We start from the raw sequence: 11,996 nt of genomic DNA, 5'->3' as shown, positions 1-11,996 counted from the left end.
CCAACAAATATACAAAATTAAGATATCTTTATTTTAAAATTCCCTATTTAAGCTGTGCAATGAATAAAACAATCCAATGTGTTTCCAGGAACAGGATCATCAATGAGAATATTATTTAGGCTAACTGTGATTTGTGGTGTGCCGAGTTTAAATAAAATACAAAACACCTGAAATGATGCTGCAATGAGTTTATTTTATATTCTGAGATCCAGTGTCATTTTAAGCTGAAGATGCCAAATTGGTTACAGGGTGTATGTTTAGTCACCCTGGTTTGAGGTCTGGAGACACTTTTTAAAGCCTTGCTGATGAGAAAACCAGTGAAGCTGGTGGTTTTACCAATGCCACTGACCCAACATTCTTTCGGCAGGACCACAGACACCGTGTCTCCTTGCTGAAGTTCCAGACATGCAGTGCTGGAAGCGTTATCAACATGCTGAATCCCTGGCTTGTTACTGTTGAACGCCTTCACGATGGCTTCATCATTCTTCATCAGAGTCAGCCCCGATTGTTCCCTTTTGTCAGCTTGGTAGGAGAAGATGAAGCAGTAATAGCCTGCGACAGGAGCTTTGAAGAGGCCTGTAAGAAGAGAAACTTTGAGTTTTACTTTTTAGGCTCTCAAACCTGAAGGAAACTGCCTGATGTGTGTCCATCAGCTGAACAGTGTGACTCACCTGTACTGATGTCGTACGCCTCCCCCATGTTGGTGTTTGCCCTGTTGAAAATCAAAGTTGTGTCTCCCTGAAAGGGTCCAACATACCCTCCTGTCTGTAGGACTGCTGTGAAAAGGACACCTGTAGGAAAAACACCCTCATGCTGTTATTGTTATTACAGTGTTATATAAAGTACCATATAGAAAGAGGAGCTTCTTCACTCACTCATCTTTGTTGATGGATCAGTCACGATAGAGGTCGTCTGCTCTTGGCTCTGTGTCACCAAGCTGTTGAGCTCAGGCTGTCTGTGGCTGCTTTTATACCATCAGTGATGCCGACTTAGAGGGCTGATACTTTTCTCTGGAAATCTTTGCAATCTCCTCCACCCTGTTTATCGTAATGACTCAACAAGCTGTTTGGGCCATTTTAGTTGAAGTTTTGCACCACAGACAGTTGACAGAAACAGGTGGGCACAGTTCTTCAGAGCTTGTGGATGGACCTTGAACAGTTGCCATGTTGAAGTGTGTTGAAATGACCTGCAAACTAACGTGAAATTCTCTGGAAGATCAGGCGCTGCCATAGTAAACTTTAGATGTTTAGCTCCCTCTTAGATATTCTTGTTTAATGATTAATTCAACTCAAGCTTAAGGACCAAGGTGGAATTTAATGGTTGTTTAACAGAATTGGAGGAGATGTGGCCTCTTTATTTTTTTTAACATGTATATTTTACCTTACTTTACCTAACTTTATAGTTGCATAACTGCACATTTACTGATGTTTGTGAAAAAAAATAGATCAGATAAGATAAATAAATTTTCTTTGAGTGGAGCAGCAACAGTTGAGGTCAATTTAATCATTGTCCAGTGCTTTTGAATGCTGAAGCTCCAGCCGGAGCATCTCTGGTAAGCGTGAAGGAGTCCAGGTCATTTCCCAAACCAGCTGGAGCTGTTAGGATGTGGAGGACAGATGGTGTTTTTCTTTGTTCCACTGCTTGTTTTTTTGTGCTGTTTCCCTCATTTGTCCAGGCCTGGTGCGGTAGGCAGATTTCTCCAACTCCTCCTCATCAGCTCATCAGGAGCAGCAGTATTTATCTCCAGCTCCTCCACTTGTGAGTTGACAGTTTGTCGCTTAAACGCCAAGTGTTAATTGCCTACCCGCTCCTGTGCTCGTTCGCTTTGATTTGTTACTCTGATCACCTTTTGTGCAGCCTCACCTGTCAACACATACGGTGCACTGTGATCATCACCGGTATGGATGTATGAAATAAGCTAAAAATGGGAATAAAACAGGGATAATATCGACATGGAGTCTTTACTATAGAACAAAACCAAAAGAAAACATGTGACACTGTTGTGGTCCAGGATTCCCAGTTGTGTTTTTCCTGCAGGGGGCGTGGTGGAGCCATGCTCCGGCCACCTGTTGGCGCACCTGCAGGACATCAAGCGATCAGCCGCCTATTTAAGGTCTAAGACTCCAGCCTACCAGCGTCGGAGGATTTTTGTGTGACTTGGTATTTCTGGTGTCTCTGTTGGTTTTGAAAATTCTTGTGATTTTTATGGCTCCACGCTGGAGCTCTTTGGCTGCACCCAGAGGAAGAACTGTTGCTTCCCAGCAGTCCAGGAGGACTGTCCTTTTGTGTTTGTTTAATAAAACCAATTTTTGGACCTTTGATCACTGCGTCTTGTCTGCGTTCGGGTCCTGGACAACCACGCATCGTAAAAAACACATTCACAAAAATCAGAAACTGTGTCTCAGGAGAGAGTTTCTTTATTTTACCGAGACAGCTGATGGAAAGAACGGTGGCAACACTCGTGGTTTCACCTGCTGCTTCATGCAGGAGCACTGTTTGTGACATCTCTGCTGAGGACTGTGTGATACATTGATCGTGACTCTGGATGCCCCATCAGTTGAGCACATCTGTCGAACTCCCTCAAGCAAAGATTGGGGCACCAAGAATTTACTGTGACGATGGAAGCAACTTCTTGGGCTAGCTAGCTAACACCTGAGAAATGTTTTTATGGTGGTTGAAAAGAGGCTTCCTCTGGATGGGGCAGACGTTTTGAAGTGGCTGTTGAAGCTGCTCCTAATCATGAAGATAGCAGCTTGGCTAAGTATTGCCCACATGACTGGGTGGTGCTGCTGTTACTTACCACATCAATTTTAATCTGGCTTTTGCCAGCCTGCTTATCTTGTCACTCCATGTTTAGGAATCATGCCGATACTTGTACTCACGTGTCTAGTGAGGATCGTCCAATTTTTGATGCTGAAATCAGCCAACTAGCAGAGGAAGCTTTTCCCAATTATGGGCAAAATGCCCCCAAAAGTCAGGTGCTTCTGTGGAACTATTTGAAATGTATGTGATTATCAGAATGAGAACCAAATGATTGATATCATAAGTAGCTTAGCATATGCTAAATGACAAGATGTCCACACTCTGTGTGTGCCAAGCTCATGTTAGTGTCAGCAAGTTCAACAAAAGGCCAAGGTGACAAACTGTTTTTCTAGATAAAATCCATACGACTGTTTAATTGTGTGGAGTCAAAACAGGAACAGTATCAAGTGTGCATTGAGGAAGTCTGGTAAAACATGGTGGGTCAAGGAAAGGTCAGGTCATGTTCTGCTGAGACAAGGGAAATCACCTGATTTCATGCACCTCACTTTTTCACCACACCAGCTGCTGTTTGTTTGCTTACGGGTCCTGTCTGAACCACGTACTTAACATTACAATCGGACCAATATTGACCCGGTGGACAATGACGCTGTTCAGCAAGCTTTGGTGGCACGTCTGCGCTGATCGGGGACCACGACAAGCTTTTGTCGGATATGTGGAGTTCCCTCCAGAGTCTTTCAGCTAGTATTGGACTCTCTTTGGGCAGGAGTGGCCAGCTCCCCCCTCGCAGTCCCCCACGGATTCAGCGTCGTCCGGAGCCTCCGCTTCGTTGCACCTCCTTTTTCCGCTGTACCACGTGAGCCTTCCATTCCCGAGCGGCCTCAGGTGAAGCGGGCAGGTGCGGTAGTTTTTTGCTACAATGCTCTTTGGTTTCTGATCTTCAGCCGTTGGGCTAAGATTGCCTTTACTGTTCATTTATTATCAGGGAGAGCTGCGCAGTGGGCCACTGCTGTAATTGAGAACCAGACACACGGTCCCGCGCATTTTCGTTCGTTTAAGGATGAGCTCAGGCATGTGTTGGATCATCCGGTTCAGGGTGGAGAGGCGGCGGCTAAACTTCTCTCCTTACATCAAGGGTCTACATCATTTGCGGATTTTTCCATCCCGTTTCGCGTTCTGGCCGCATACAGTGGATGGAAAATGACGTCCTTCGTGACATGTTAAATCAGTTCGTCTTCGTTCACATCAACGACATCCTCATCTTCTCGGAGACGAGGAAGGAGCACGTTCAGCATGTCCGCCTGGTTCTCCAGCGCCTTCTTGAGGACCCAGTTTACCTCCGCTCCCATTCTGTCACCCGGATCCCAGCCCTCTTCAAAAAGCCGCTGCCTTCTGATCACCAGCGTTTGCTCGTTTCGTCTGTTTTGTGGTAAACATGGATAAATGGCATCTTCTCGTCATTCCTAGCTTTCGGATAACTTTCTCCATTTTTTTCACATCTCGTCCTAAGTCCCCACGTGCCCCTCACTCAGAGAAACGATCTGCACTTCATGCACCTCACTTTTTCACCACGCTGTGCACAGTCATGAAGGTCAATTAAAATTTTTGTTTATACACCTTCAAGATGTTAGTCTGCTTACAGGTCCTGCCTGAACGGCACACCTAACACGGACTTTAGGTCCACAAAGCAGTTTCAGTAGTTGGATCAAGGGGGTAGTTGAGCTTCTCAAGGCAGACTACCTTGGGGTGTTAGTCCGGCAACATCGCCAATACTCTGGGATTATTCAAGTGGAGCGACGTTGCCTCTAGTGACCACTTGCTGAAAAGCATCGACTCCTATTTATCAGCTGTTTTGATTTGCAAACTGCTTTTAAACACAAACATCATAAATAACGAAAATGAAAGCCAGCTTTTTAAGATTATTTAAACTTCAATGTTACTCTATGTAAAGATGACCCTGTTGTGGTTCGGTTAGTGGTGGGCAAGTGAAGCTTCATCAAGCATTGAGGCTTTCCTCACAATTGTGCCTAACAAGATTCAAAGCCTCGAGACTTCAGTGATGGTGACATCTGGTGGACAACTGAAGCCATAGCAACCTCTAAAGAGCACGACTGAATCACTGGCACTGTTTCAATCCCATGACACCAATAAAAGTTCATTGTGTGCTCATCCAGGCCTTTTGTTCATTCATACCAAATAATGATTATATCGTCTTTACAAAAATAAAATATGCAGGTGCTCTCCCCCTTACCCTAAAACACATTCAAGATTAACCTAAAGAATAAATGCAAATTATATTAAGGGTTCAGTGTTGGTTAAGGGTTTGAGATTTATTTAAAAACTGTACTAAAAGTCCCTGACAGGATGAGAGATCCTTCCTACTTTGCAAATGATCATGGTGTTTGAATTCAGAAACATTGTTTGTGTGTGTGTGAAGTGTTTTTAAGGAAAACCTTTAAAGGTAATGGTTTGTCATTTGGGGACTTGTATGTTTGATTTGGAATGATTATTCATTGAAGCAGACAAGTTATTTCCTCTTCACAGGTTTTTATGGAGAAACATCATTTTTTCTGCTGTTGCAGGCTTCGGTCTGCTCCTCTTCTGGCTGACCAGCTCCCCAGCTTTGGATAATATCCTTTCACAGGGAACAGATGATGCTGAGATGCACAGATACTTGCATGCAAGTTTCTGCAGCGTAGGATATAAAGTCTTCCGTGCCACCCAGTACTTCAAGGGATCCTCAGCTCTTGTCAGAATTTGTTCTTTCAAATATCTATGACACAGACAGTAAGACAATGAATGAGTGAGTAAAAAAACAGATGTTTCAACACAACATCTACAATAATTAGACACACACATACATATATACAGTATATTATATACGTATATATTTAGCTTACTGTTAGGATCTCCAGTGTTGACAGGGTCATGATTGTCATCATGCCAAGCACGCAAGTGTCTCAGCATAGATGATGTGTTGTTGCTGTAAGACAACTCTTGTGTGCATTGCAAACACCGCACCTACAAGCAATTGTAATTTTGAGACCTGTTTAAAAATTAAAAATACAATTCAATTATGGAAACATAAAATGTATGCTATGAACTGCATTATACCTTATTTGGTGCCCTGAGATCAAAATGATCCCAAACTTTAGAACGTCATTTATTGGTGGTACTCGCCATGAAACTTGCCAAAATACTATGACTCACTCTCCAAATCTCTATCTCCTCACAACACAACAATTTTGAAGCATAAGAATGCATCTTATATAGCTGGTAGCCATCAAACCACTCAAATCTGTCAAACCTGTCAAGCTGTCATTGGCTCAGAATGCATTGAAACGCCATGAGCCAATGACACACACTGAAAGACTGAGCCAATGAAAGGCTTCGAAACATTTTGAAGCAATGAAGCGCGAAGCTTCAAACGTCATCGGTCACGTGACACTAGTGTTTCGATACAAGCTCCGACACAGCGTTTCGAATCACTCCGCTTCAGGAAGAGTGACACAAGTTCCAAAGCCTCGGTATCATTTGCCCATCACTAGGTTCGGTTTCTGGACGGCATCCGGGGGCAGGCCGATCTCTGAAGAGCGCCGAGCCTCCAGCGCACCTGCGGCTCGTTACGCATAAACGAGCACCTGCTTAAGCCCGCCCCTCCTAGCAGCCGGTGCCGGATTGTTGTTCGTGTTTCTGAACCCAGCTCCAGCTCCCTGTGATTACTAGCCCTTCGCCTCGTTTATTCCTTCGTTAGCAAGTTTTTTTCAGTGCTTAGTCACTTCTTTCAGTTGTTTATTTTCCCGTCGGTTTTTCCCATTTTGATGGTGATTTTTCGTTCTCCCTTTCAGTTGTTACTTTGTTCGATCGCCTTGGATACTTTGTGAATAAAGAACCTTTGGTTTGCACTCTGCGTCTGGGTCCTGGTCTGCTTAACCTTTCCGTAACAGAACAATCCGGCCATTAGACATTTCTTTGCTGTATATTATGATTAGCTCCTGGGAGGGATCATTGAGGGCAGCAACCTTTATTTTATTGATATTGATGTTTTTAACTACCAACAAATATACAAAATTAAAGATAGCTTTATTTTAAAATCCTCTATTTAAGCTGTGCAATCAATGAAACAATCCAATGTGTTTCCAGGAACAGGATCATCAATGAGAATATTTATTAAGCTAACTGTTATTTGTGGTGTGCCGAGTTTAAATAAAATACAAAACACCTGAAATGATGCTGCAATGAGTTTATTTTAGATTCTGTGATCCAGTGTCATTTTAAGATGAAGATGCCACATTGGTCTCGGTGTATGTTTAGTCACCCTGGTTTGAGGGTCTGGAGACACTTTTTAAGCCTTGCTGATGAGAAAACCAGTGAAGCTGGTGGTTCCACCAATGCCACAGACATGACAACCATTAGGCAGGACCACAGACACCTTGTCTCCTCTCTGAAGTTCCAGACATGCAGTGCTGGAAGCGTTATCAACATGCAGGCACCCTGGCTTGTTACTGTTGAACGCCACGATGGCTTCATCGTTCTTCATCAGAGTCAGCCCCGATTGTTCCCTTTTGTCAGCTCGGTAGGAGAAGCTGAAGCAGTAATAGCCTGTGACAGGAGCTTTGAAGAGGCCTGTAAGAAGAGAAACTTTGGGTTTTACTTGTTAAGCTCTCAAACCTGAGTGGAACTGAGCTGCTCTGCCCCTGAAGGAAACTGCCTGACGTGTGTCCATCAGCTGGGGAGTGTGACTCACCTGTACTGGTGTCGTACGCCTCCCCCACGTTGGTGATTGCCCTGTTGAAAATCAAAGTTGTGTCTCCCTGAAAGGGTCCAACATTCCCTCCTGTCTGTAGGACTGCTGTGAAAAGGACACCTGTAGGAAACAAACACCCTCATGCTGTTATTGTTATTACAGTGTTATATAAAGTACCATATAGAAAGAGGAGCTTCTTCACTCACTCATCTTTGTTGATGGATCAGTCACGATAGAGGTCGTCTGCTCTTGGCTCTGTGTCCACAGCTGTTGAGCTCAGGCTGTCTGTGGCTGCTTTTATACCATCAGTGATGTTTGGGTCAACAGGTCTGAACCAAACATGCGTTTCTCTGGGAATCTTTGCAATCTCCTCCACCCTGTTAATTGTATTTACTCAAGTTGAGTAAATATTTATATATGGAAGTAAATATTTATATATGGAATATTTATATATTTGGAAGTTTTGCACAACAGACAGTTGACAGAAACAGGTGGGCACAGTTCTTCAGAGCTTGTGGATGGACCTTGAACAGTTGCCATGTTGAAGCGTGTTGAAATGACCTGCAAACTAACATGAAATTCTCTGGAAGATCAGGCGCTGCCATAGTAAACTTTAGACGTTTAGCTCCCTCTTAGATATTATCTTCTTGTTAAATGATTAATTCAACTCAAGCTTAAGGACCAAGGGTGGAATTTAATGGTTGTTTAACAGAATTGGAGGAGATGTGGCTTTTTAAATTTTTTTTAATATATGTTTTTAATCGCTGTCCAGTGAATGAAACTGTAAACCTGTTAAATGCATGACATCAAAATAACTTTGTTGTTGCATAACTGCACATTTACTGATGTTTGTAAAAATGATGAATTCATAAATAACAAAGATGTAAAAGGAAAAGAAGTGATGAGACAGTTCAGGCCTTCAGAAATGACCTATAAGATATTAACTGATAGACCTAAACAACCAAATGTGATGATTTTGTTCTTGTGTTCTGGGTTGTTTTCTTTGAGTGGAGCAGCAACAGTTGAAGTCAATTCTAATCATTGTTCCCTGTCATGATCCCGTGTTTTCGCGTGTTTTGTTGTTTCTTCCGTGCCACCCAGTACTTCAAGGGATCCTCAGCTCTTGTCAGAATTTGTTCTTTCAAATATCTATGACAGACAGTAAGACAATGAATGTCTGAGTAAAAAAAACAGATGTTTCAACACAACATCTACAATAGACACACACATACTGTTGAGGTGTCTCCCCTTCACCCAGAAACTAGGTGAACGACCCGACCAACGACCCTGCTAACGACTCTCAGGTGACCACCCAGATCATTAGCATGCAAATGGTCCACAGGGGCTATATATTTTCAAGCTCTCTCCCCAGCGATTTCAGAACTGAAGAAGCCTTCTGGATAGAAGGCGAAACGTCTTCAAGAGAAGAAACCCAGTCCAGTTGACAGAGAAAACTACCTTGGATACAATGACCTGGATGACTGAGAATTTACACAGATATATTCTCGTCATTCCTACCTCTCGGAAAACTTTCTCCGTTGTCTCAGGTCTCATCCTAGGCCCCCATGTGCCCCTCACTCGGAGGAACAATCTGCACTTCATGCACTCCACTTTTTCACTACGCTTTGCACATTCAAAAAATCTTATTGGAACGCCTTCAGCTGCTGTTTTTTGCTAACGGGTCCTGCCTGAACCACATACTTAACAATGCGATCAGACCAATATGGACCCAGTGGACAATGACGCTGTTTGGCAAGCTTTGGTGGCACAGGGTGCGATGATTGGGGACCAGGGCAAGCTTTTGTTTGATATATGGAGCTCCTCCAGAGTCTTTAGGCTCTGTCCTGGAGGCCCAACACCTGCTCACCTGCCATCCTGGGCTTACTAGGACCCTACACTTCCTTCAGGAACGCTTTGGTGGCCCTCCATAATCTGAAATACCAGGGCTTTTCATCTTGGCGGTGTCCATGTGGAAGTCCTGCCATCAACCTTCAGCTCTCAATCCTACAGTGGTTCTTGGGTTTTGCTAATTTCTATCGCCGATTTATTCAGACTATAGTGAGGTGGTAGCTCCCATTACTAGCCTAATCTCCATTTTAATGGTTTCCAGTGGTGCAGTGAGGTTGAAGGAGCATTCTGCTGGCAGAAGTGCCTGTTTGTGGTTAAGGTGGATGGCTCAGACTTAGGAGTTGGGGCATTTCTCTCCCAGCATGATCCAGCTGACCAGAAGCTCCATCCCTGCAACTTGTTCAGTTGGTGGCTGTCCCCAGCGGTGGTAAACTATGATGTCAGAAATAAGAAGTTGCTTGCAGCTGTTGTGGTGCTGCATAAACGGAGACACTGTCGCAAGAATGGTCGGCGGTGGAGGAGACAGAGGGAGATGGAAGCTTCTTTTCCCAAAAAAATATTTTTATTTTTCTATGTTCTGCTCTCTGGGTAGCAGCTTCCGGCTAATGTAAGCCACTGGCTGCAACTGTCCTTCATCCCCCTGCAAGAGGACCGCACCCAGGTCTCTCTCAGAAGCATCGATCTGCACAGTAAATGTTCTTTCGAAGTCTGGACTGAGGAGCACCGGCTCTTGACACAAAGAGTCCTTTAAGTCCCGGAACGCGCTCTCGCACTCCTCTGTCCACTCCACCTTGTTGGGTTGGCTCTTGCTGGTCAGCTCTGTCAGTACAGACGCCTTCGCTGAAAAGTTTGGTATAAAGCGCCTGTACCAACCTACAAGACCCAGGAACGACCGCACCTGCTTCTTGGTGGTTGGCCGCTTTGCAGCCAGGATGGCTTCCACCTTCCCCACCTGAGGGCGGATCACACCCCGTCCCAGAACATAGCCCAGGTAGGACGTCTCCTTCCTGGCCAAGGCACACTTGTTTGAGTGGATGGAAGACCTTAACCAAGGGGAGGACCTGCTGTAGATGACTGAGATGCTCCTCCCAGGTGGCACAGTAGATGATGATGTCATCAAGGTAGGCAGTGGCAAAGCTCTCCGTCCCCCTGAGAATTCTGTCCATACTCCAGCGTAGCGGTACCTCTTGGAGCCTTTGTGTGCGGTGACGAAGTTCTCCACCATGGTGGCGGCCTCTGCTGCTGTTGCTGGGTTCCGTTCTTTGACCCAGGTCCTCACCTCCGGATAGAGCATGCGCAGGTATGGCTCCAGCACCATGGTCTCCATGAGGGCCTCTTTGCTGCAGCTGTCGTACTTCACCCATTTACAAAACAGGTCTTCCAGGCATATGTACAGTTCTTGGTGTTTAGGTTCGTGGTGTTTCGTCTTGGCTGGTATCTAGAGGTCTGAATTGTGAGCGGTACGTTTCTGCATTAATGTCATATTTCTTTAGTATGACTTCTTTCAGTTTGTCAAAGTCCGTGTTATTTTCAGGGTCCATTGCAATGAAAGCACTCCTGGCTTTGCCTGTTAAGAGTGGTATAAGGTGGATTGCCCAGTCTGCCTTTGGCCACTCACAGGCTGCTGCCAGCTTCTCAAAGGTCGTCAGATAATGGTCTATGTTGTCTGCATCTTCCAGCTTTGCCATCTTCAGCTTGTATGGCGTCTCCCCCCCGGTGGTGGCTGCAGGCAGTTCTGTTGTAGCCCCATGAGAGGGAACTGGAGTGGTCCCCCTCTCTCGCACTGTCTCCACATCCAGCTGTAGCTGGGTCACCTGATGGGCAAGGTCTGCATACTGCTGGGCTTGCTGGGCTGACTCTCTCTCCAGCTTGTCATCTCTGGCTCGCTGCACCATCATAAAGGACTCGAGCATTCTTGCCAGCCGGTCCAGGGATGACTCTTTTGGGTTGGCTGCTGTCGCTGCTGCAACGTCCCCAACTGCTGCTGCTGCTGCCTCCTCACAGGCCTTCTTCCTCGTCGTCATCTTTGTAATCTTCTTCTGTCTCACTCCAAATCTCACTTCTGACACCACATGTCGCAAGAATGGTTGGCGGTGGAGGAGACAGAGGGAGATGGAAGCTTCTTTTCCCAAAAATATATTTTTATTTTTCTATGTTCAAAAGCATGCAAAAATTTTCAGTGCTCAAAATATAACCAAAATACAAATAAAAACAAAGCAAAACATTAACTCGAAAATACCAAAAATAAAGTGGCTTCAAAGTGTAGCCTAAATCAATACAATAGCACAAAGACCCTGCACACTTCTTTTCTATACAAACTTTCTTTATTGATGTTTTTCACAGATAGGGAATCAAAAACATTGGTATAGCAATATAACAAATTTCCAATAGTAAAAAAAAAAAAAAAAAAATATATATATATATATATGTATACACAGACACACATATACATACCCATATATAGAAAAATAAATAACAAAATGATAAAGGTGAAAATGAAGGAAAACCACATACGAGACTGTTCAAAAATAAATAGTTGAATAAATTAAATAAAATTAATGGGAAGGGGGAGGGGGTGGGGGGAGGGGGGGGTTGGGGCTCAGTCAGGTTCTGCTACAATGGTCAGAGAGTCGATGTGCGT

At 44.4% G+C, this 11,996-nt stretch overlaps 2 protein-coding genes and 1 long non-coding RNA gene across 3 annotated transcripts; 1 reads left to right on the top strand and 2 right to left on the bottom strand.

The window, feature by feature from the left end:
- Window positions 1-265: 265 nt before the first annotated feature.
- On the bottom strand, window positions 266-937 carry LOC130520880 (caprin-2-like; the record flags this gene model as incomplete). Its single annotated transcript, XM_057024581.1, has 3 exons — window positions 876-937; window positions 672-791; window positions 266-576 (listed from the first exon to the last, which is right to left on the bottom strand). Coding segments are annotated over exons 1-3 (435 nt in total), but the record flags the coding sequence as incomplete, so codon positions are not given.
- A 2,709-nt stretch (window positions 938-3,646) lies between these two features.
- LOC130520881 (uncharacterized) lies at window positions 3,647-6,548 on the top strand. Its single transcript, XR_008949094.1, has 3 exons — window positions 3,647-4,189; window positions 4,403-4,920; window positions 5,412-6,548. It is a non-coding gene; the product is annotated as an uncharacterized LOC130520881 (long non-coding RNA).
- A 440-nt stretch (window positions 6,549-6,988) lies between these two features.
- LOC130520882 (cerebellin-3-like) lies at window positions 6,989-7,865 on the bottom strand. The gene is made up of 3 exons (XM_057024582.1): window positions 7,714-7,865; window positions 7,508-7,627; window positions 6,989-7,386 (listed from the first exon to the last, which is right to left on the bottom strand). Exons 1-3 carry the CDS (start codon window positions 7,715-7,717, stop codon window positions 7,106-7,108), a joined length of 405 nt encoding a protein of 134 aa, XP_056880562.1. The 5' UTR covers window positions 7,718-7,865; the 3' UTR covers window positions 6,989-7,105.
- Window positions 7,866-11,996: the final 4,131 nt, after the last annotated feature.

The sequence above is a fragment of the Takifugu flavidus genome, unplaced genomic scaffold, assembly GCF_003711565.1.
Source record: "Takifugu flavidus isolate HTHZ2018 unplaced genomic scaffold, ASM371156v2 ctg566, whole genome shotgun sequence".
NCBI classification, from domain to species: domain Eukaryota; kingdom Metazoa; phylum Chordata; class Actinopteri; order Tetraodontiformes; family Tetraodontidae; genus Takifugu; species Takifugu flavidus.
This window is presented reverse-complemented; position numbering and strand designations above follow the sequence as displayed.

Excerpts from the sequence above, each read along its gene's own strand:
- LOC130520882 (XM_057024582.1), bottom strand. Across the intron at positions 7,387-7,507 it reads GGCGTACGACACCAGTACAG|GCCTCTTCAAAGCTCCTGTC; the intron begins GTGAGTCACACT and ends CTCTTCTTACAG.